This window comes from Carassius auratus, chromosome 45 (assembly GCF_003368295.1).
Source record: "Carassius auratus strain Wakin chromosome 45, ASM336829v1, whole genome shotgun sequence".
Classification (NCBI taxonomy): domain Eukaryota; kingdom Metazoa; phylum Chordata; class Actinopteri; order Cypriniformes; family Cyprinidae; genus Carassius; species Carassius auratus.
Genome location: NC_039287.1, coordinates 7,012,316 through 7,036,887, shown reverse-complemented (window position 1 = coordinate 7,036,887; position 24,572 = coordinate 7,012,316). Strand labels below are relative to the sequence as shown.

Genomic DNA, 24,572 nt, shown 5'->3' with positions numbered 1-24,572 from the left:
TGGATGGATGGATGGAATAGTGCTAATGTTGATCTGAACACTTAGGTCCCCTGTTAAATGGTAAACTGCGACATCTCTTTGGTTGCTTTGACATTTCTTCAGAATTTCATGTTGACTTTGAAAATATTCAATTGGCTAAATTTCTAAATCAATGTTACAATCAACATATATTGTAACTTTATATTATCATCCTTGCCATAGCATTCAGAGATGGTGAGAATGTGAAATATTGTTAAATGTAAGGTCAGCTGATCAGGCGTCACACTTCACCATCTAACAGGGGACCAGTGTGCTTTAGTCTAGAGAAATCACCACTACATGCACAGATCTCGTTGCTGTGTATGTTTAGTATGTACAGTTTAGCCTGTGTGGAATTGTTTTTATTATTTGACTTTTTTCTGTTCAACACAAACAAAAATGACCCTCATTGGCCGATAAGAAACATCAAAGGAGGATTCGTTGTAGAGTGTCTGACAAAATTAATGTCTTCTAATCTATAATGTACGCTCAGCACCGCCAAGTGTTCCCGCGATCATTAAATCGAAACATGTACGCGTATTTAAAAGCAATTTTAATACCCCGCATTTTGAGAGTGACTCCCTGATGCTCGCAAGTTAGGCTTGATAACATATCTAGACTGTTATTAGTATGTAGGCTATAACAGGTTTTGTAGTTGTCTATAGATCTGTTATCTTTCTCTATTTGAACTTTGAATATATAGAGAGCACTTATTGTTTCTACTTAATACGACTATTATGTTATTTGTTATGTGTTTATTTGTATGTTCAGTTTGTGAAAAGGAGGTCACTTTCAGTCGGTCACTCTCAACGTTTCATCGGTGATGACTGACAAATTGTGATCCCACTTCTAGAAGCTCATGATTCATGACCGGTTCCAATGTCTAAAGAGACTCACATAAAATCATGCAGGAGAGAATCCAGGCATTTGAACAAAACCTTTTACAGAGCTTGAGTGTTGTTGTTTTTACTGCATATGATAATTCATACTCAGAAAGTAGAACTGAAATTATATTGATTACAAGATGATTTTTCCAGTCAAACATTTTTAGACCAGAAGTTGGTCACTGAGATTCCTTTTTTTTATCTGTAAAAATCTTGTCTTGTGGCTTGAGTTAAGTGTTGGCATTAATGCTAATCAAACAATAAAAGGCGAGAAGAAAAATAATTACATTAATTTCTCAAGTAAAGCATTATTAGTTTGTTTAATTTACATCAACAAAACAAATTTATGGGTTAAAAAGAGCAGAAAGAGCTCTTTAAGATAACAATTGCATGTCAATACTTCTGACAGTAAAGAGTGCATGTGTTAGATAAAATGAGTTTGGTCCCCAGTTAGATGGTGACGTGTGACGCCTGTTAGACTGAATCACCTCTTCTCACATCACAGACACATTAACATTATATGTTAAGTTAAAAAACAACATTATATGTTAACTTAAGAAACAATATTATATGTTAGCTTGCTGCATTGAAAAATTTCAATTGAGTTCAGTAAAACACCTTTTAACTATGCCACTTTAGCTGTTTAACACTGACATTTTTCAGAGGCTCCATTTTTTTGTAGGGTATTATCAGCATTGCCATTATATTCAGAAATAAATAAATGAATAAATGTAATTTGTTAAATGTAAAGGCAACCAAACAGATCACGTCATACTTCACCATCTAACTGGGGACCGGTTTGATCTTGGAGGCCAATTTGTGCATTTTTTTAATAGATAGATAGATAGATAGATAGATAGATAGATAGATAGATGGATGGATGGATGGATGGAATAGTGCTAATGTTGATCTGAACACTTAGGTCCCCTGTTAAATGGTAAACTGCGACATCTCTTTGGTTGCTTTGACATTTCTTGCCAATTTCATGTTAACTTTGAAAATATTCAATTGGCTAAATTTCTAAATCAATGTTACAATCAACATATATTGTAACATTATATTATCATCCTTGCCATAGCATTCAGAGATGGTGAGAATGTGAAATATTGTTAAATGTAAGGTCAGCTGATCAGGCGTCACACTTCACCATCTAACAGGGGACTAGTGTGCTTTACTCTAGAGAAATCACCACTACATGCACAGATCTGTTGCTGTGTATGTTTAGCATGTACAGTTTAGTCTGTGTAGAAATGACCATGCAGTAGTGAACAAAATGGTGACCTAAACATGGAAACATTGAAATTAACTGATTTTGAAGTGAAAAAAATTATTGAACATCATTGAACCAAATTTACACTTCAGATTTCACCAACAAATCTTTTGACATTGTATGGGTAAAAACCAGCAGAAAGAGCTCTTTAAGGTAACAAATGCAGGTCAGTACGTTTAATAGTAAAGAGTGCATTTGTTTGATAAAATGAGTTTGGTCCCCAGTTAGATGGTGATGTGCGACACATGTCCGGCTGATTTGCCCTTTCTCGAATAACAAACGTACTATAAAGATTCTGGAGCTTAAAACTCAACAATTATATTACTGACGAATACTGTTCAATTTAAAGGGTTTATCGTGGCTACGGTGTTTATAGTTTTTATTCGTTTAATATGCAAATTTTACATTATTTCGAGTTTAATGAAACACAACTTTTTTTCTGTCAAAAACAATTTTGTTTGACATGAGTAGCATATTTTACTAACTATTCAGCAGATGTTGTAAAAAATGCTTGAAAAAATCTTACATTTCATCTTAAAATCTTAAATTTAATTTTAACAACAGTTTGTAAGTAAAAGTTCTTAATGTCAGTTTACAGTTAACCCTTGGCGTCAATTTTTTGTTTGTCCATTTAGTTCAGTTTTTCCATGTGCAGGGTATTTCACTGGTTTCATTGAGATACCTTTGCATCAACAGATGCTGTGGACAGGGACATTTATTACGTCAGTTTTGATGTCTTTTATCTCAAACTCAAATTCAGCTGTATTTTATGATGACTGTGTTTATGGAGTGGAATTTTTTCAGCAATTAATACCTCAATGTTGAAACTTTTCACATAAACTTAATGTATGACTTCAGAAGACTTTGAATACAACACAAATAGTTTTTAATACTTTTATAATCTTTCTTGGACTAAATGTCCATGAGTATGTGTACCCCAATATATTATTTCATCAGGAAATAACATTTGCCCATAGATTCTGCATTTTGATGCTAAAGGTTTCTCATTCAAAGCCATGGAGCACCTGCATGTGGATAAACAGTATTTTCTGTCAATATGTGACCGGTTGAGAACGCTTGAGAGTTTAAACAGTGTGGAAATAGACACAGAAGTGATTCTGTTAGAATGACTTTGGTCCCCAGTTAGATGGTGAACTGTGACGTCTATTTAGCTGATTTTGCCATGAGAAGCCTACTAAGTTTAATTCTATTTAGCCATTTTTTACATTATTTCTGAATGTAATAATGACATATGAGTTACACATATTATCTGTCTTTATACACAATTTTGACTATAATGTATATTAGTATATTACTTATATTACTAAATTAATTAAATTACTTTTGATTGTTCACTAGTAGTATTAATATGCTTTTATTTTTTTTACCCTAAAATCTTTTTACAATGTTTGTTGAATGTCAAGAACTGGTATTTTAGTGTTATGATCAACATTGGCGTTGCATGCACAGATAGAGAGAATGGTACAGTAAATGTAAGGTCAACCAGCATCACACTTGACCATCTAACTGGGGACCAGTGTGCTTTAGTTTAGTCACATCACTTCTACACTCTAAAAACCCATAAGTTCTAAATACTCAATTTTTTTTGTGGACACCAATTATCTAAAAAAAAAAAAAAAAGAATAATTAAGCAACTCTAATTTTTTTTATTTACTTATACATTATAATAATTACATGAATTAATTTAGTCAAGTCAAGCTAAAAAGCTTTTTTTTTTTTTGCTTAATGTTTAAGTGCAGTGTACTTAAAACTGTTTATCATACATAATGTTTTTCATTTAGCAATTATTTTGGTACTTTATAAATTACAAATACTAACTAAAAAAAGAATCAAAAACTCAAAAGAATATTCAGCCTTTTTTAAACCGCACGTTATGTGTATTTCTGAATGTGAAACACTGGAAGATCATCTCATCACAGCTGCAGTGTTGCAGGACATTGTCTATGATAACACAATCAGCAGGAGAGGGGCTTGTGTCAGTGATGTCTCACACAATTACTCCTGGAATAAGCACAGAGAGGAAAACTTTATCATCAGAGACTAAAGTAGACATTAATATGTAATGCCAACAGAGTGGGGGGAACTTTAACATCAGAATACAGAAGAGTAATTCACCATGGGATCGTTCTAGAGCTGGGCGATATGGCCTAAAAAACAAACAAACAAAAAACTATTTTTTTCATAAAACAATCTGATTTACAATTTTAATTGATTTCCCCCCTACTTAAAATCAATATTCAGATGACAAAGAAGTAGCTCAAAAGCAGTTAAAATGTCATTCTTTATAATTTAACAGTCAAATTTAAAACTGAGACAAGATTATATAATAAATATATATATATATATTTATTATATAAGGCAGAATTACCTTAAAGCTGGAAAGACCTTATTGTTTTTAATACTAGCCCCTCATGCATCTAACCATCCACTCCGCGTTCAGAGCTGTTCAGATTAAACTGCAGCTCCGCAGTGAAACAGTGTCATGGATGGAGGACAGAGCAAGTGGAAATATATTTTCTAGGCTATATTTTCCATCTTGTAATGCCACAGGTTTAGGTTATTTATTGATTGATTTAAATATAAATTATTTGTAATAGAGCAGACACTGTCTAACCATGTCTACACCGAACGTGAGAGTTGTGCCGTGCCTCGCTGAGCTGAAAGTGTGTCTAGACTTGATGACATCACACTATAGTGTCACATCATCTGAACGTAGTGTCAGTATATTTGATCATAAACAGAACGAGCATCAGTTCACTGATGGGGATCGTGTCGCATCCAGTGTAGACAACATCAGACACAAATATTGAAGCAGTTATGTTCATTTTTGAAAAATGATGTTTTTAATAAATAGCTAAATAAGCAAAAAATAATAAAAATAAGCACGCAAGCGCAAGTTTGGGGGGTTGATTCCCCGGGAACACATGATATGTAAAAATTGATAGCCTGAATGCACTGTAAGTCGCTTTGGATAAAAGCGTCTGCTAAATGCATAAATTTCATTTTTAATTTAATTTTAATTTAAATAAGAAAGTTTTAGGCTGTGAGTGTGTGGAGTTTACACTGTAGAAAATAAAAAGAAGCATTGTCAAGTTATGTTTACCACAGGCACTATTTTATTCATAAATTGAAAAACTCCATTAAAAAAAAAAACATATGAAAATCTCCAAGCAACCCGCAGCTCTGACATCATAGTTCCACCACTCTTATTTCAGATCTATTATGGCAGTTAATTCTTACATTTTATGTCCTAAAGAACATTTATTCTTACACATGTACACTGGGAAAGCATGAAGGGCTCCTTAATGTTGACATCATGTAAAAAAAAAAAAACTATAATAATAAAAAAACGGTGAAGGAGGCAGATAGTGTTTGTGATTTGCCTTCACATGAAGAACAGACGTTTAGAATCTCATGAATGTCTGTGAAATCTTGCAGGACTCTGATATGGTGAAACCTAGAAAACCACAAAAACGTAAAGTGTTTAACTGACATTGGAAAAGAGAAAGCCAAGTCTATGTCCTGTTATGTTAGGTTTGCTCTTCAGCTCAATAGAAGTTACCTGAAGTGTTGAGGCTCACTCTGTTATATTCAGCATCCAGCTCAGCCTGCAGTTTAAGAAAGATTTGTAAAGGTTAACTACAAGTTTGTACATTTCTTTTGTAATTTTAATATATTACAATATTCATGTCTGTGTATAAGCTTAAACCTAATTTTGGATTAGTACTCTTAGAAGCTAGTTGTTTAAAAACAGACCAAAAAACAAACAAACACACGTTTACCAGGGCATTTCCCCAAAAAAGCACTGTATGGCTAGGATGAGCGTAGAAACATTTGACACCAAATGGTCTCAACAATCGACTTGCTCATAATGCTTTTGAGAAACGCAGCCCTGAACATCACAGTTAACATCAGTGACATTCAAATCGTTTAGTGATGAAATGCCAGCTAACATTAAGATTAGTGCGCTTCTTAGACGTTAACATCATACTGTAGCAGTGATGCTGAAATAGAATCCAGATCAATGCACATTCAAAAGCTCTTGGGCGCTCTGTAAAAACAGCATTTCCGAAAAATAAAAACATCCCTTTATCCTGATATTCAATAAGACATTTTCACAATTGTTTTGATGTACTTACAAGTTGTTCCATAAGTTTGCTCCAGTCGCTTGTGATTATCCTCCGTGTTGAATGGATTCTTCTGAACGTCGATTAGAACAACAACGTGACGTCACAGAGTAAACTTAAAATTAATAATTTAAATAGAAAAGTCTACTCAAAACCCAACGTTAAGCCACACAAAAAAATAAAACAATTCCTCATTTAGAAAATTTAATTTTTATAAGTTGCATCAATGATTTAAAAGACTTTAAATGCGGTGTTCTTAATCTTTTTACGTTAGTAGTACAGTTCAGGTTCAGACCTGTTGCTGTGTAAGTTTAGCATTTACGGTTTAGTCTGTGTAGAAACGACCATGCAATAGTGAACAAAATGGAGAGCTAAACATTGAATCATACATACATATATATATATATATATATATATGTATATCAGTATCTACAATGTGTATGATGGTCTTTCCTGGCTAGTGCATTATAAAAAAGTTAAATAAAATCAGGTTATTTTTCAAGCTACATAATCTTAAATCAGATCAATCCGAATCAAAGTGACTTGTTTTAAAGAATCCCCACACCCCCAGTTCCCCCAGCAGCGTCTGGTAAACTGATTGTTCTCTCTTCATATGCTAATAACACTAATGTCTCCACATTATCACCTGGCCTCTGGCAGCGAGCAGATATTTGGACATACAAGCAAAGCCCAGAAAAGAAAGCAGGTCCATTTAAGTGTATTTTATAAATGAAATGATACAAATAGTATTTAATTATACCAGATATTAATTTATTATTATTAAATTTAGGTTGAATTCAACATTTTTGCAAAGAAGCTGTTTATATTTTAGGCATTGTATATTATTTTATTTTTAAATGCTAGATAAATAAAATAAGATCATAGCAGTAAGTCAGGGGAACACTTTTATTAAGTCAGGCATTTGTTGAACACACTGCTGGGTACTTTTTAAAAATACAGGAGACCTTCTTTCCCATAACATGCACCAGTCCAGCATCAGGTTTATGGTCTGTGGTCTCTCAAACACTGGATAATATCAGTAAAAAATATATATCATTTCCCTTAGGGCTTAAATGAACCTCATCATTTAAATATAGCTCAGGTTTGTCAAACACTATGTGTGGATGATGGACAATGCGCCATTAACACAGAGAACAAACTTGGCCATCACATTGTTCACAAACTTCCTGACTTTGTCCACCTTTCCTCCAGTGGTGCCTCGGGTCGATTGAAGAAAGCATAATCTTCATTTGTTCAGTTCTTTCTTTAAGACACTGTTGGAAGAAAGGAAGGGAGGTCACCCCAAACACTGGACCTGGGAGGACACACTGAGATTGGTGCCCATGGTTTCCCTTGCTTGCTTTTCACCACGTCCAATGTAGCTGTCCCAACAATCCAGATTCTGCATGCAGCTGATAGAAAATATACAATACAAATTATTAATTATGGCTCAAATCTTTGGAGGTTCCATAATTGCTGAAAACTTTATAGGATATTTATTTTATTGTTACATTTCCAGTCTTTAACATGGACAGCCAAAACTCACAGGTTAAAGCTGATCCCTGAAACTGAAAGATATTCAGATGAATACACACTAACACTAAGAGGTTTACTTGTCTTGAAATGAGATTGACATCTATTATTCTTGTTGATTGTGGCAATTCCATTTTTGGGAGTATATATTTTTGTATTTAGAACATTTTATACTCAAAATATATTGAGTAGCAACATACCTTTTTTTTGAGGACTGAACTTTCTGATGAAGTGAAATTCTTGTTTAGAGGTAACAATGTGAACTGTTGACTTGACTTTTCTTAAAAGAAAAAAGGAAAGACAGTTTTGTTAAACATGTTTAAACATAGTTGCAACATTTGTAGAATAAGTGATTAGAAAATGTAGAACTTACTCATGTTGTAGGATATGTTCTCCCTTCTAGCAGCCAGAATCATTTTAATAGTGAGTGAATGTTCTGTGTTTATAAAGCAGCACTTCCTCCAGCTGGAGAGCGATGGGTTACATCAGGATGTGATCACTGTCTGTATGATGCGGTCTGTATGGCCGGTCATCTGTATGATCAGCTTCTATATGACCAGTCATCAGCGTGCTGGCCATTCTCTTATGCATTGCATCTCGATCTGACGAGTCACTCTATGTCTTATGTTTTTACTTAAGTTTAACTATTTCTGATGGCAAGAATGGCTGTTTTAGTGTTATTATCAACATTGTTGTTTCATAGATAAACAGAATATGAAATATTGATAAAAGTAAAGGCAACCAAACAGGCGTCACAATTCACAGTCTCATTGGGGACCGTCTTTTACTCTTTCTCAATCCTTGACTCTTGGTCAGGAGCCCTTGGTGTCATTGTTTAGTTTGTCCATTTAGTGCAGTTTGTCCATGTGCAGGGTATTTCACTGGTTTCATTAAGATACCTTTGCATCAACAGATGCTGTGGACAGGGACATTTATCACGTCAGTTTTGATGTCTTTTATCTCAAACTCAAATTCAGCTGTATTTTATGATGACTGTGTTTATGGAGTGGAATCATTTTCAGTTATTAATACCTCAATGTTGAAACTTTTCACAAACTTATTGTATGACTTCAGAAGACTTTGAATACAACACAAATAGTTTTTAATACTTTTATAATCTTTCTAGCACTAAATGCCCTTGAGTGTAAAAAAAAAAAACTATTATTTTTCAAGCTACATAATCTAAAAGCAAACCAATCCCAGTCAAAGTGACTTGTTTTAAAACATCCCCACATCCCCCAATTCCCCCAGCAGCGTCTGGTAAACTGATTGTGCTCTCTTCTTATGCTAATAACACTAATGTCTCCACATTATCACCTGGCCCTTCACAGCAACAGTACCAACAGTATCCGGGCTAACTGAGTCTTATCCAATCACGGTCCAGATATCTGGGTTGGGTTGTATATATACTGTTTTCCTGACAGAATCTACATTGACTTTTTTAGTTTTTTTGTGAAATAAAATTCCAAAACCTTAAAGGACAAACTGCTTTTTGAGATTCCTACATTGCCTACAAGGGACCACATACAACAAAGCCTACTAAGGCCATTTCTCATCTCTTTTTTCCATTCAACACTGAAAAGGTAAGTTATATATTCTGAATTTAGATTCTGATAACATGTAAATGGTAGCCTTAAAAAATAAATGTGTCAAAAATGCATGCAGACTGTTAAAATTTGTATGTAGTCTCTTAGTAAATGTTAGTGCTGTTTAATCTCTATTTACTGTATATATTTGTTCATTTGTTGATAGATTTTTTTTGTGGTTGTTTCTAAATATTGTTTTTCATTTTGGCAAATGCAGTGTACCCTAAAAAAATCTTGAATATTTCACAGGAAAATGAGACCCAGAAGAGTCTGTCCTGAAAAGGAAGCTTTGAAATTAATCGCATCTGAGAAAGATAAAGACATATTTCAGTCAAGAGTCAAGAGAACGGTAAGTTATCATTTATGACTCTGTCTCCAATACTGAAAGATAAAGACATATTTCAGTCAAGAGTCAAGAGAACGGTAAGTTATCATTTATGACTCTGTCTCCAATACTGTATGACTGCAAATATTAATTAAATACTTGGCATAGTAGCTTATGAATTTCAAGAAGTGCACTGTGCAATGTTATTACTAGTTCATAGTGTGCAGTGTGAAAAAATAACAACAAAAATTATAGATAATCAGAGGCTTGAATATTATGTGTATTTTAATTTTGATGCACAGTTATAAAGATTGTAATGTACTGATAATCATACTTGATAAAATATAAAATATTGATAATCATTGGAACTCGAAAACAACTGGGACACATATTAAACTTGTATCATAAATGTATGTATTCTCTAAAGCTAATATGTGCATGTGTTTGTGACCAACAGATTGTTGATGAACAGAAAAGAGCACATTTGTGTGCATTTGGGACCACAAACATCACTAAAGGAGAAGAAATGATGTTCGACTGCGGAGATCCTGACAGCCCCTGGAGACAGGTACATTTCTATTTCAATAACTTTAGCTCATATTTAAGAGTTATTTCATGAATTGTTATTTATTTGTAGTAAATCAAATTTACTTTGAGTTTTAATGTAAAATAATGGAATTAACCTGGCAAACTTGTTGCAAACAATGTTAAATCAGTTTGGTTTGGGATCAGTACGATTTTTAAATGTCTTTAAAAGAATATTCTGCTCACCAAGTCTTCAAGTATTATCACAGTTTAAAGTAACAGCTCTCTCTCTCTCTCTCTCTCTCTCTCTCTCTCTATATATATATATATAGACAATATATCTATAGATATCTCTATATAGGTCTATTCAGTTTATTTTAAATAAATGCTGTAATTTTGAACTTTATTTTCATTAAATAATCCTAAAAAGTACTATATATCACAGTTTCCACAAAACTATGAAGACGGAAAAGATGCTTTCAACATTGATAATATAAGAATCCTTATTAATGATTGAGAACCAATAATAATTGATCATAAAAGAACATCAATTCTGCTAATTTAAATTATTTCTGAAGATCATTTGACAGTGAAGACTAGAGTAATGATGCTGAAAATACAGCTGCACTTCACAGAAATACATTACAGTTTAAAGAACATTCGATAAGAAAACAGTTATTTCAAATTGTAATAATATTTCACAATTTTAAATTCATTTTACAATATTTCTGATCAGGTAAATGCAGCCTTGATTAGCAGAAAAGTCTTCTTTTACAAACATTAAACCAGTCTTCCTGATCCCAGACTCACTGGTCAGGTGTTGATCCTGTGAGAGGTGTGATGTTTGTGGGGGAGAGAGAGAGAGCATGAACAGAGCTGATAGCACTACAACACAATAGAGATTACTGATCAAAGTGAAGAAAAAACAGTCCGCATTGGTATGGTCTTTACAATATTTCATAAAATAGTACCACTTTCCCATAAGATGTCATTGGTTAACACTAGTTAACATGAAAATCACTTTTAAAGTGTTTATTAATGTTAGTAAACATTACTTTCATCATTAACAAATACAATGTTTGATTTTAATAATGTATTAATAAATATTATTTAATGTAGTTGAGCTAACATTAACAAAAAATAAACAGTTGTATTTTTTTTAATGTTAACAAAGCTTAAATATTTAAACAAATGTATTTCTCATTGTTAGTTAATGTGTCCAGTCCATCGCTCAGTGTTTTTAAATCAAACTTAAAGACTCATTTTTACACCCTTGCATTTGAGTGATGCTGTGAACAGTTCTTTTGATGTATGTTTTTATTTTTTTAAATGTGTATATATACATATTTTTTATTTCAATCTCTGTTGCTTTTAAAGTAAACTTTTCTTGTAAAGCACGTTGGATCAATGATGGTTGTGTTAATGTTGTGCTCTATAAATAGAAATTGACTTGACCTGACTTATTGTAAAGTGAAACTTTACACTTAACAAAAAACACTTTATTTTAAGGGAATAATGCATTAGTAATCCAGAATAATGCATTAGTTAATCAATAATTATTGGCTTATTCTGGTCAATAAACTTGAATATCACTTAGTAAGTGCCACTCAATAATTGTGAAAAAGTTAATCATTAATTACTGGTTTGTTTATTCTTAACTAATGCACAATTCTGGATCCTTAAAATGTTAGGTTAATCATGAATTACTAGTGTGTTATTACATGAATTACATCTTTTAATTTGGGTCTGGGTTTGAGTATAAAAGGGGATGCAAGTCAAAAAGTTTAATGTATGCAATAATAAAATTTTAGTCTGTAACAAATATGATTCAAATAATTAATTAAAGCATTAATTAAAATCAGTTTTACAAAAAAGAGCACTTGTTGAAATGTTCTGCATGTCACTTTCAGCGTTCATAACAATATCATTATTAATTCTGTAATGCTTAGTCAGGTGGCCATTACTAGACATTGTTATAAATGAATCTTCTATATTGCAGGTAGCAGGATGCTTGGTCCATTACATCCTGACGGATGGACAACACCCTCATCAGACAACTACACCCTCCACCCAGGATCCACTTGGTCTGTCTCTACATGTCAGAACGAGTAACTTCAGTCTTCAATGGGATGAAAGACAAAAAATATCTTAAGCAGAATGCTGAGCAAATCAGTGGAAGAGCATCCTACTATTGAGGAAAGCCTTCAGGCAGCCAAAACTATGTGCAAAGACATATTGTAGAGTTTACAATAAGCATTAAAATGATTAGATATAAATACTGGTGTGAATTTGATCACTGGTCTTATCAAATATGAACCACAAACAGCTACAGCAATGTCCATGTGGTTTCAGGAAATAGTGACACAAATGATGATCTTTCTGAAATAAGGGCTGCCAGCTCAGAAAAGACTTCAGTCTTCAGTCTCGGATACATCAGTAAATCACTAGTGCCATTAAATCAAAACGGTATGATCCATTCACCATAAACAATACTGAAGAGCTGAAGATCATTGTCTTTTCATGTTTTCAACTTTGTAAAATATGTATTACTGACATTACATTTTTTTCATTCATTCATATATTTATTCACTATATATATTTTTTATCTTTTAATTTTGCAAAATAGCAAAACCCAGAAAGCCCTGGTCAGAAACAGAGAGGAAAGTCATGGAACACTGTTTCAAGATCTACTTTGAGGAAATGAAGGCTCCTGGAAAAGTGGACTGTGAAAGATGCATAAATGAAAACAGGATTCTAAAGGGTAATGGAAGAAACCAGAAAACAGTTAAATACTTTGTGCTCAACAGAATAATTTCAGTTAAGAGAAGTTTGGGTGAACAGTACTGAGCCCATAAACCCTGAGAGCTATTTTTAGAGAGATTATGAGAATAAAGTTTGACTTGATTTCATTCAAAATGCTGTTTTGTTTTTTCACAATATCCTTTTCAATGCAGGAAGTCTGCATATATATATATATATAGAATATTCTGCCTATTTCTGAATGTAATGGCAATGTTGATAATAAAAATGGAGCCCCTAAATCAAGTGCTGCTCTGAAAAATGGTAGTGTGTTAAACGACTAAAGTGCCAATGCTTAAAGTATTTTATTGTAGCTGTCCATACAACACCTGACACTAATACACATGGAGGTCACAACTCAAAATTATTTATTGATTGTTGCATTGAGAATTTTCAGTTGGATCTACAAATGTGCAAATGTTAAAAGACATTCAGTTCATCTAATTTACTGGAGCCAACTGAAGATTTTAATGCAGTAAATAAAAAAATAAAATAAAAACACTGGTCCCCTGTTAGATGGTGAAGTGTGACGCCTGATCGGCTGACCTTACATTTAACAATATTTCACATTCTCACCATCTCTGAATGCTATGGCAAGGATGATAATATAATGTTACAATATATGTTGATTGTAACATTGATTTAGAAATTTAGCCAATTGAATATTTTCAAAGTTAACATGAAATTGGCAAGAAATGTCAAAGCAACCAAAGAGATGTCGCAGTTTACCATTTAACAGGGGACCTAAGTGTTCAGATCAACATTAGCATTATTCCATCTATCCATCCATCCATCCATCCATCCATCCATCCATCTATCTATCTATCTATCTATCTATCTATCTATTAAAAAAATGCACAAATTGGCCTCCAAGATCAAACCGGTCCCCAGTTAGATGGTGAAGTATGACGTGATCTGTTTGGTTGCCTTTACATTTAACAAATTACATTTATTCATTTATTTATTTCTGAATATAATGGCAATGCTGATAATACCCTACAAAAAAATGGAGCCTCTGAAAAATGTCAGTGTTAAACAGCTAAAGTGGCATAGTTAAAAGGTGTTTTACTGAACTCAATTGAAATTTTTCAATGCAGCAAGCTAACATATAATATTGTTTCTTAAGTTAACATATAATGTTGTTTTTTAACTTAACATATAATGTTAATGTGTCTGTGATGTGAGAAGAGGTGATTCAGTCTAACAGGCGTCACACGTCACCATCTAACTGGGGACCAAACTCATTTTATCTAACACATGCACTCTTTACTGACAAAAGTATTGACATGCAATTGTTATCTTAAAGAGCTCTTCATTTTACTTTATTTATGCTATACTCAAATTAACTATAGTGTCTTGTTTGTTTTGTCTTAATATTTTTTGGTTTGACTGAAACAAATATATATATATATATATATATATATATATATATATATATATATATATATATATATATATATATATATATATATATATATATATATATATATCTATATCTGTGTGATTGCATTCATATATTGAGAAGTGTATTTGTATTAGTGTCAAGCCCAGAAAATATCTGCATGTCATACTAATTTATTAAACATTTTGGATTTCTATCAGAATATTTCTTCAATGGAGATATAGTGTGAATGTTTCAAAGTTTAGAGTTGCATTTAAATACAGTTAGATTGTAAAGAAAGACTTGGTACAATTGCCCTTGTGTTTCCACACACAGTTGCATTGCAGTCTATGGAGGTCCTCTGTTGGATAGGTAGACGTCACTCAGGTCCCCACTTGGCATGTTTTTAAAAAAAATAAAAAATGCATTTTTTCAGTTATATTATGAAAAAAGACCTCAAATGAAAATTTTGTATGTAATTTTTGTTTCTTAAAAATGTCCAGAAACACTGGTCCCCTCTTGGTCAGTGTAGAGTGATAGTCCCCTCTTAGTAACATAGACGTGTATGTGTGTGTGTGTGTGTGTGTGTGTGTGTGTGTGTGTGTTAACTCACTGGGCGCGTTGTTACGCAACCACATATTGAGCTGGACAAGCCAAATAAAGCAAGCAAAAAGTAGGACCATTTAGACAGTAAGGACAACGAAGTTACTTGCAAAATATGCTACGCGGTATTAAAATAAAGAAGTAGTGCAAGTACAGTGCAATATCACTTGTGACACAAACACCCACAAGCAAATGAAAGATGCTTCCCAAAGTTGGTCAGTCTAGCGAGATTATATCTCTTTATTCCCGGGAAATCTGTGCCATTGGAGAGAGTGTTTTCTACCGTGGGCTGTCCACAGGCTGCGCTCCAAACTAACACCACATCATGAGATGTTACATTTTTAAATGAAAATGTAAAAAAGAAATTATTGCGGCCAAAATAACTATCAAGCTCATTTTTATTTTTCGGACGATTAATTGATTTATCGGCTATCGCGACAGGCCTACATTGTTACTTTCACACTTTGGTATTTTTATTGAATTACTTATTACTTTTTTAGTAATTAATAAGTATACTGGAATTCATTTTTAAAATAACTGTCCGATCTCTGCTCACATGTTGTTTTTTTAATCAACATGTTTCTAAATACCGCAATTATTTATGAATAAACGCCAAGACTGCAACAGATAAACAGCTGCATGAAAACAGGTAATCTGCGCATCTCTGAACTCTCCATTTAAAAGCCTTTCTAGTAGAATTAATCTTTATCTAGGAAACCATTTCTATATGACACCATTATGCCAAGCCAAACCCAAATCACAACAACTAAGCAAAACCCCATAAAATAAATAAATAAACATGCTCTAGCAAAAAACTGGAAAAGATGGGATATGCATAAACAAGCTGATGAAATGTGCTATTGATGCATGACATGATAAAGCATTAAATGGGATTTATAATTTTCTTTTGGTGAACACATAAAGAGAAAGAGATTGAGAGAGAGAAATCTCTGAACACTTTTACTGTTTATTTCTTTTTCTTTTTTTACTACTAAAACATCTGGCAATTCATAAAAAAATATATTTATTTTTATAATTTCAACCAGATTAATATTGGCTATGTCATAGTAAACATCTCCCTCAGAGTGAGATTAAAACAAGATGAAGGTGAAACTCCCTTCTTGATCTAATATGGGCAGATACTGTAACTGTGAGTAATAGAAATAATGAAGTGATGTGAAAGACTCACCAGAACGGCCGCAGTCTGAACAGGAAACCAGCTCCTCAGACTGGCCTGTCTTCCTATTAGAGCCTGAGTCTCCCAGACAGAAGTCACAGTAGTCATTAGGGATGATCGTGCCATCAGGCCCTTTCTGTGCTGTAAAAATAGTACAAATTAAAAAGGGGAAGATAAAATATAAGAACAGTGTCTATTCTAAATCCTAAATGTGTTACTTGTATTATTTTAGGCATCCTAAAATTGTGACATCATGTGCAGTGCAGTATTGAAAAGTATAAATGGATTGTGTGTGCTATGTACATATTTTCTTATCGAATACTGAATAATATCTATTAAAATATTATTAGAATATGTATATAGAATATGTAGACATTAAGACAGCTCACTGTCTGTGTTTTTTGGAAAAGAGCACATAATTGCTACTAAGTATTGTTATGCAAAAATTCACACAGGGATGTTAACTAAAGAAACAGGCTGTTACAATGATTTTACCATGGTTAAAATCACAATGAAACATAAGCAGTGACTGATTATTTCTTCATTGTGTGACATACATCCAAGTGAAACGGATTATCGAAAAAGAAAAAAGTTCAATCCATCAATTGTTGATTGAATGGAGGCAGATCTGAAAAGAGGTGTTGTTTAAGAAGACTAAATTATATCTGGTAATGCCACCAGAAAAAGTCTGTTATTTGAGTTATGGCATTTTTTAAAAGCTTTAGTGCATAAGTTTTGCCTATTTGTCGCCATCTCTATTTGTGGAATTCTCTTCTTACATGGGTTGTCAGTCAATACTGCAATAGTGTGGATATTCGGGAATTACAGATACAATGGCTTGTAAGTATGTCCAAAATAAGACGTTTAACCAGAAAATGTAATCTAAAAAGTATATAACATGTCATAACAGGTTTAACTGTTATGGAATGCAGGTTTAAAAGTTATGGAAGCAGGAAAACTGATTGGCCGAACTGAATCAAACTCAGTGTGCAAGGTTTCTGTACATGACGAAGGAAATTTGAATACGAAATAACTCATATGAAATTTTTGGAGACCTTAAGTCTTGTGCACCTTCAACTAGGCACTGTATGCACTAAATTGGAGAGTGTTCATGAAATGGAGCTGTGATAGAGATATCCACCAGGTGCGCTGTCATGTGTTGGATGTTCTATGTTTTTTGTGCAACACAGGCTAGATAATGGGAGTCTACTATCAATGTTAAAGGTTTATGTGGCCGCTATTGCTTCTTTTCGTTCCCCAGTTTACAGGCAGTTGATCGGGAGGCACACGCTGTTGGTCAGATTTCTCAGTAGAGCGAGGAGATTACATCCCCCATGCCCCCCAATATCTGTTTCGCGCTCCGGCATGATTAACGCCCACATTGCATGCGTACCACATCCGAGCCCAACCAAACTGTGTCCTGGTCCACCTCTTCCAGCCGGACTAAATGAACCACATGCCCAAGCGCGGCACGGAGCACTCACACTAATAAAACGGAACTGGGCTTTGGGGGTCAAACGAGCTCAGATGCGAAAGATTAAGATTGTTCCACTATATTATTTGTGGCCCCCCTTTTGTGCCCCCAGTTGAAATAATCCTAGATTCCCCCTGGTTGGAACAGAGTGCTAGATATCAAAACACTTATTTTACAATTAAAATGAATATAAACTTACGTTTATGGTTCTCATGGCGGATAGGAGGAGATTGGTGGATTTCAGTTTCACGTTCTTCCTCACCCTCCTCTTCAGCAAGGTGAGTATGGGTGTAATGGTAACTTAGTCCAGGACGGTTTTTGTAACGTTTCCCACAAACTAAGATAAAGAACATTGGTCAAAATGAAATTCATTTTACTGGCAAAAACTTCTTAATCTCAAATAATTCTAGGTTATTCAAATAATGAAGCTGGGATGCTAACACATATCTAAGAAATTCACAAAGCACCTAGTTTTGGAGTCAAAGCGCTATCACAAAATCTACATTGCATGTTCTCAGCCAATGAGAGAGACATGTGGGGTGTAAGAACAGTGTTTAAGGCACAGTATTAGCACTGCAACCCCACAGTGTGTCTTCATGAACATACAGATGCGGAGCAAAACTATGAATATTACTTTTTTCATATTAAATCACACCTGTGTCGAATGCAGTCAGAATCAGTCACTGACACTATATGTCTTGTGTGCATTTATAGGTAGATTTTAATATGGTCAAGTGCTATTGGACTGATCCGATCACTGAAAACACGTTACTGCCAGTTGGCCTATTAGATTACAGATGTGGGATATATCACATAACTATATCATAATGTTGTTGTGGTTAATGGATACGTAATACAAATTAATTGCATGTTGGCTTAGGTTGTCATATTATGTAAACCTCAGTACAGAAAAGATTTCCTTCTACCAACAGGAGGATGCATTAAACATGTCAAGCATCTGTGGGTTGCAGACTGCAATACCAGGAAGGTAAGCAATATTTTCACAGAAATTCTGTCACTACAAATCCAAAAAGAAAAAGGATGGACAAACCATAGAGAACGAAAGGATGTGTACAGTATCTGAATAGAATCACAACTAGGAAATTGTTTTTTTGATTTTTATAGACAATAATTAGTAACTAAAATGATTTAGATTTACATAAGTATGTGTAATATGGATTTGTATTACATTTTCAATATATTTTCCCTATATTACCTCAAAGACAACATGAAATTTACTTTTATTTTCAAGGGTAAGCCTGTCCAATTACATTTCAATGAATAAGTTATATCACTTCTCACATTTTGTCCTGAATGATCATTCATTTTACTCAGAAGTAAACTGTATTACAGTTAAATGGTTTTGAATGCAGTTTTCATTTTGTCTTTGTTTAATTTTTTATTTTATGCACAAAGGAGCACTAAGTATCCAACCATATTGTGCTTAATTGTGTTGAATGTGCACTTGTAGTCTACTTTTGATCTTAGGTTTGTAAAATAAAATAAAAAAGTACTTGCAGATAATATAATATTAATATAATAAAAGTCCACTTAAGTGTACTTAAGGAGAGTATGCCTTCATGACTCTGTTTCTTAACACCTAAAATGTGTAATGCTTTAAAGTACATTAAATAAATTCATGCTCTAAAAAAGTACCTTTAGTTTTATGAGCTGACGAACATACTAAAGCACATATTTTTAGCACATAAATTTATTAAAATAATACATTTTAATTTAATTGCAATAAATATACAATATACATATGTCCTACATATATTTCATTCAATTCTCAATTAAAGTTTATTAATTAAAAAGTATGCTAAAGTGAGATTGTGAACATAAATAAATAAATAAATAAAACAGATTTTATTGGTCAGTGATATGTCTATCTCATGAGATAAATAAATGAATCATGAATCATAGTTCATCATTCAAATCATATTAATGGTATTAATTTCTGTGGAAAATGTACTTAGTGCACCTTTAGGCATCTAGTATTTGATGTAACAGATGTTATTTTTGTACGGACTGCTGAATCGTACAGCTGGACACAGGAATCATTAAGGCAGAACATATAGTATGGAAAAGGGAAGCGACTACATGCATTTCATTTCAGCAAACTGCACATCCAGAGTCAATCATTCCAGCATTGCAGCAGATTTGACCTAGAAGAGGGTCTGCAATCTAGATGCAGCAATGAAAAGGCTACATGTTCAAGCTCTGGTATTTTAGCAGCAGTGTTGATAGCCATGCGTGAGAGCTTTGGCAAGCAGCGTGAAATATCAATAGCAGCTACAGAGAAAAGACTGAACCAGTAGATTTATGCTAATAATCTCTCCCCGACATGAGCATTAACTGTTTAGCCTTGTCATTAGCATAGCTCACATGTCCGAGCAAGAGGAAGATGGCAACATGGCTGAATACCTGAGTCAGCGGTTTTTGAGTTATGCTTTTGTTTGTATCTGTCTGAAACAGAGGAGACACAAAGCAAAAGAGGAGACAGAAAACAAAATACAGGAAGTAAGTTACATTCAGAAAGGCCACTGGAACCCTAAGTAGCTGTAGTATCTCCTCGGGTTGTCACATGCTTTTGTTATTATAAAAGGCCACCATGCCAAGATCAGAAACACAGGCAGGTACCATATGATAAAATGAAAGACATTTTTTAGGACGCCAAAATAGGACAGCCAAACAAACAGTGTCAAAATAGATCAAATCCCATGATTAAAACAGAAGTCAGAGATGATTAACATTATTTTATCCGACAGCTGTATGAAGTGAAAAAAAATCATTAATATATATATATATATATATATATATATATATATATATATATATATACAGTATTTATTTTTTTCTGAATTTTAAAAGTTTCTTTATTATCAGGTGTAAAACTTTATTTAAAGAAAATAAATTTTGAAAATGATTTTCGATGTCGTCTCAGACTTTTGGACTCAAATACATAATGCCAAATTAGGTTACAGTTTACAAATTTCCTAATTAGTTTTTCTCTTGCAGTTCAAACGTATACAAAATGATATATCTATATCAAGTTGCTTAGAATTGAAGGCACAAAGGTTGCATATGAAATTATGAAATTGACCCTTACTGTCACACACGTAGGGTTTATCCTGATCGTCGTTGGCCACTGCCTCTGTTCGCCTGCGTGCAGAGCCTCGACCCTGATCAACAAATAACAGAAAATTACATGATATTACTTTCTCTTGTTTAGATCATTTCTCGTTCATCTTTTCTTAGTCTCTGCACACACCATAACTCAGAGAGATCAACAAGGTATTTCTTTTTCATGCTTTATTTCCCTTTCTGGTGTCAGTCTGCCTTGTCTTGGCTGTCTCTTTTTCTTGCTCTCGCTTGCCTTTTTTCCTTCACACCATCCGCAGACTTTGAGTCATGCTCATCACTCACCCTGCCTTTGTTTCGATGCTTCCTCTTCGGTGTGTCCACTTCAAAATCTTCATCGTCATGGTAACCATCACCATTTTCATCTGCCTCAAGCACCCTCTGCAGAGGAGGAAGAAAGTTGGGCTAAGCGATTAGATGACGATGATCAATGCACTGCACAAGAAAAGACAACAGTCCACATACAGAAAGAGTGGAGATCTTCGTTGCCATATATGGTCAATGGGGTCCTTAAAACACTGTTTTTTGTAGCAAAGAAATAGCACAGGAAACACTAAAAGCTGATTGTTTTTATGAGTGGGCCACTGAATCATTCATTCAACTGAATCATTCAAAGACGCTGATTCATTCAGGAATGAAACAGCATCTACTGTGTGTTGCTTCTCCTGTGTCTTCACTGGGAAGCATAAACAGACACTGTATCTGGCACAATTAGGTTTAAAATGTAATCTAACTTAATATTAACTTCTATTCAACTGTTGTATGAAATCAGGATTTTCCTCGCAGTCGTGCATTTTTTTAATTATATTTGGGTACAATATCTCTTGCTTGTGTGATATTGTGAAGATATAATGTGAAGCGCATCGTGTAGAAAGCATGCTGCAGTTTGAGTTTTATCGAGTCTAGTGCTCCTTAATAGTGCGGTATTGTTTGCCAGAAGGTAGGAAACAAAACAGCTTGCGGCTGGGGAGGATGGGGTCTCAGATGATGGATTGGGCTTTACACCAACAGTGAAAGGTAGATATCGCTGATTGATGGTAGATTGCATCTTATAATGCTCTGTGCCATCACCTAAATCCTTTGCAAAGCATCTCTGTTGCCGTTGTTTTTTGTATATTATTGTGTTTTTGTTTTCCTGGCTGTCTGTGAATCTTTCAGGACGAAACTACAACCTATTTGTGGTTCGTGACCCAACAACTGAAACCACTCTTTAAGTCTGACACTGACTTTTAATATATTATCATGCACGTATAAACCAATGAAATCCCTTAGAAAGGACTGTCAATATGTTACCTGGATTTCCAGTAGTGTCTCTTCCTCTTTGGAGTTATTGTTCCTCTTGTCCAAGATCCCATCACCTCGTAACAGTGCTTCCAGGGCCGTGGCCTCCGTCGCCGGGGCTTCTCTCTTGGCCATCAGCTCTGCCTCTAAACAAGAAAGAAAGAGGGAGAAAATGAGAATGTCAGGTAAACGGCTTCCTTGAACCTCTCCTTCATAAACAGTGGGGTCAATAAATCTGAGAGAACTTATATTTCATCTGAAATATACTGTCACCTGTCTGAAGGCACTTCATGAAGGCATCAGTTTCACAGACAGACAGATTGTTTTTGTACGTGCATGTGTGTGTGTGTGTGTGTGTGTTTTCCAACATCCGTTCAGGTAAATTTCTTGGACACACCAGCCATCAATATGTTTTTATAGGGTGGATAGCTTTTCAAGCCTCATTAAAGGTGAAAAATTCTTATTAACATCGTCACTGAAAACAGACGAATGGGTTGTGCAAAAGAACAGCTTCAGACTGAATGGTAACAATTGAATAGTAGTATAAATAAAACAAAATAAAATAGTATTTTGGGGGGATCTTTATCTTTATATATATATTTAATATCCCTAATTACTGTATCAACCTTTACTGGCTTAGGTTTTTCCCCTTTAGTGCACATGAGGAATGCAAAATTAAAGAAAGAATTTAGATTTAAGAAGACATGATCATTTCTGAGTAAACATCTGATGTTCACCGGTTGTTACAGTGCATTCTGGGTAAGGTGTGAACGTTTCAGTGCAATGACAATGACAGGTTAGGAATGGCTGACTCTCTGAGTAGTGCACTTACTAGTAAACTAAGGAGTGGGTTGAAACACACCCTTAGGTCTGTCACAACATTTGAATTGTTTTCTGATCTATAATCTGCTTCAGTGGAGTTAAAGTGTCCCAAGAAGCTTTGGTTTCTGATGTTCCTACTCCGTAATGTGTGTACATGATTGAGAATGTTTTTATGAATCTCTGTCCTTGTCTTTATTCTCTTTGTGTCTGATTGAGCCGAGACACACTCTTCCCCTGGGAGAGGAGCTGAAAATAGCGCAGAGTGCCAGTCAGGGGCTGATTGCAGCCGCCCATCCCCCGTCTCTCATTAAAACAAGAGGCTAAGAGAGGTTGATGTCTATAGACACAAATCATAAGGTCTTAATCATCGCAATATAATACAGCACTGCAATATTTATGCATGCCATTAAATCACAACATTGGCACTGAAAAGGCACACACTGACTGGAAAGACTATGTACTGCTTTAATGAAGAATTTAGCAAGATCACGCTGAGGAGTCCGTTTCATATGGCAAGCGCAGAGCATAATGAATATAGCAGTTCACTGAGATGCAGCTATTTGGTGTTGTCACAGTGGCGTGATTATATAGCAGGCAAAATAGCCTGACTGAATCAGTTTTTTTAAATTAGAGGCTGTTTTACATGCCACATCTGCTGTGCAGAAAACGACAGCACATGGAGATGAACATTGGAATTAAGCTTGCTTGCTTGTCGGTATGAACCAGACTTGGATGGGATATTGGACACCAAAGCTGTTTACAGTGGCTGAGCACCCAGAAATGTACAACACAAACACATTTCAGACAGGAAGCGCAAGAACGATGTCCTGCTGTAACCGACCAGAATTATGCCTCGCTATAGTGTAAATATTACAATTCCAGGACTCCGGAAAGCACATAACTTAGAGGGATAGCTCACTCAAAAATTAAAATTCTGTCATTTTTTACTAATCTTCATGTTTGCACTTATCCTCTGTGAGCATAAGAGACTTTCAAAAACATGAAAATATCTTAGCGACCCCAAACATTTAAATGTTAAGTGTAAATTCTTCAAAATTTCAGAAGGACACAGAAGAAAGAGAGTCATATAGAAACTGAACAACATGAGATTGAGTAAATAATGACAAAACCTTAATTTGTGCATGAACTATACCTAAGAGTAGACTACAGTGGATCTTAAATATTCACCATACCAAAATGTCTGAATGGCTCAGGAGAGCAGTCATGTGATTTGAGGAGTGCTTTGGAGGGTCTTCTGATATCTACATTATTGGAAAGCAATCACACTCTATTTCAGGCCTGAATCAGTTTTATTCACTGTTTTTCTGCTGAACTCATGCTGGCTGAGCTCCAAGTGAAGGTCAAGGGTTCTTATATTGCTTTGCTGCTATTGTATTTCCAGGGACAGCTAAGAAAATAATAGAGGGGCTTTCTTGTTGACACAGACAGGCCTTTATGTGCCTTTATCAAGTTCTTCCATCCCTTCTGTAGACCCCCAATCAGTCTCCAAGACTTACATTCTAAAGCTGCATGGCCAAATGATTAAAGGGGCCCGGTCAGGGCACACACGGACACAGAGAAGGATAATGAGACCCAGATGGGCCA

At 34.4% G+C, this 24,572-nt stretch overlaps 1 protein-coding gene across 3 annotated transcripts in view; it reads right to left on the bottom strand.

The window, feature by feature from the left end:
* Window positions 1-24,572, bottom strand: part of LOC113063068 (zinc finger protein DPF3-like) — a 46,174-nt gene that overhangs the window by 9,895 nt on the left and 11,707 nt on the right. For 2 of the 3 annotated variants that reach the window (XM_026233227.1, XM_026233229.1), the window contains exons 4-9: window positions 22,158-22,291; window positions 21,150-21,245; window positions 20,833-20,905; window positions 20,148-20,189; window positions 17,923-18,060; window positions 16,262-16,390 (exon numbers count right to left, since the gene is read on the bottom strand). In XM_026233227.1, the coding sequence (XP_026089012.1) occupies window positions 16,262-16,390; window positions 17,923-18,060; window positions 20,148-20,189; window positions 20,833-20,905; window positions 21,150-21,245; window positions 22,158-22,291 (612 nt within the window). The remainder of the gene's footprint in view (window positions 1-16,261; window positions 16,391-17,922; window positions 18,061-20,147; window positions 20,190-20,832; window positions 20,906-21,149; window positions 21,246-22,157; window positions 22,292-24,572) is intronic. The other variant, XM_026233228.1, reaches the window with a different exon arrangement.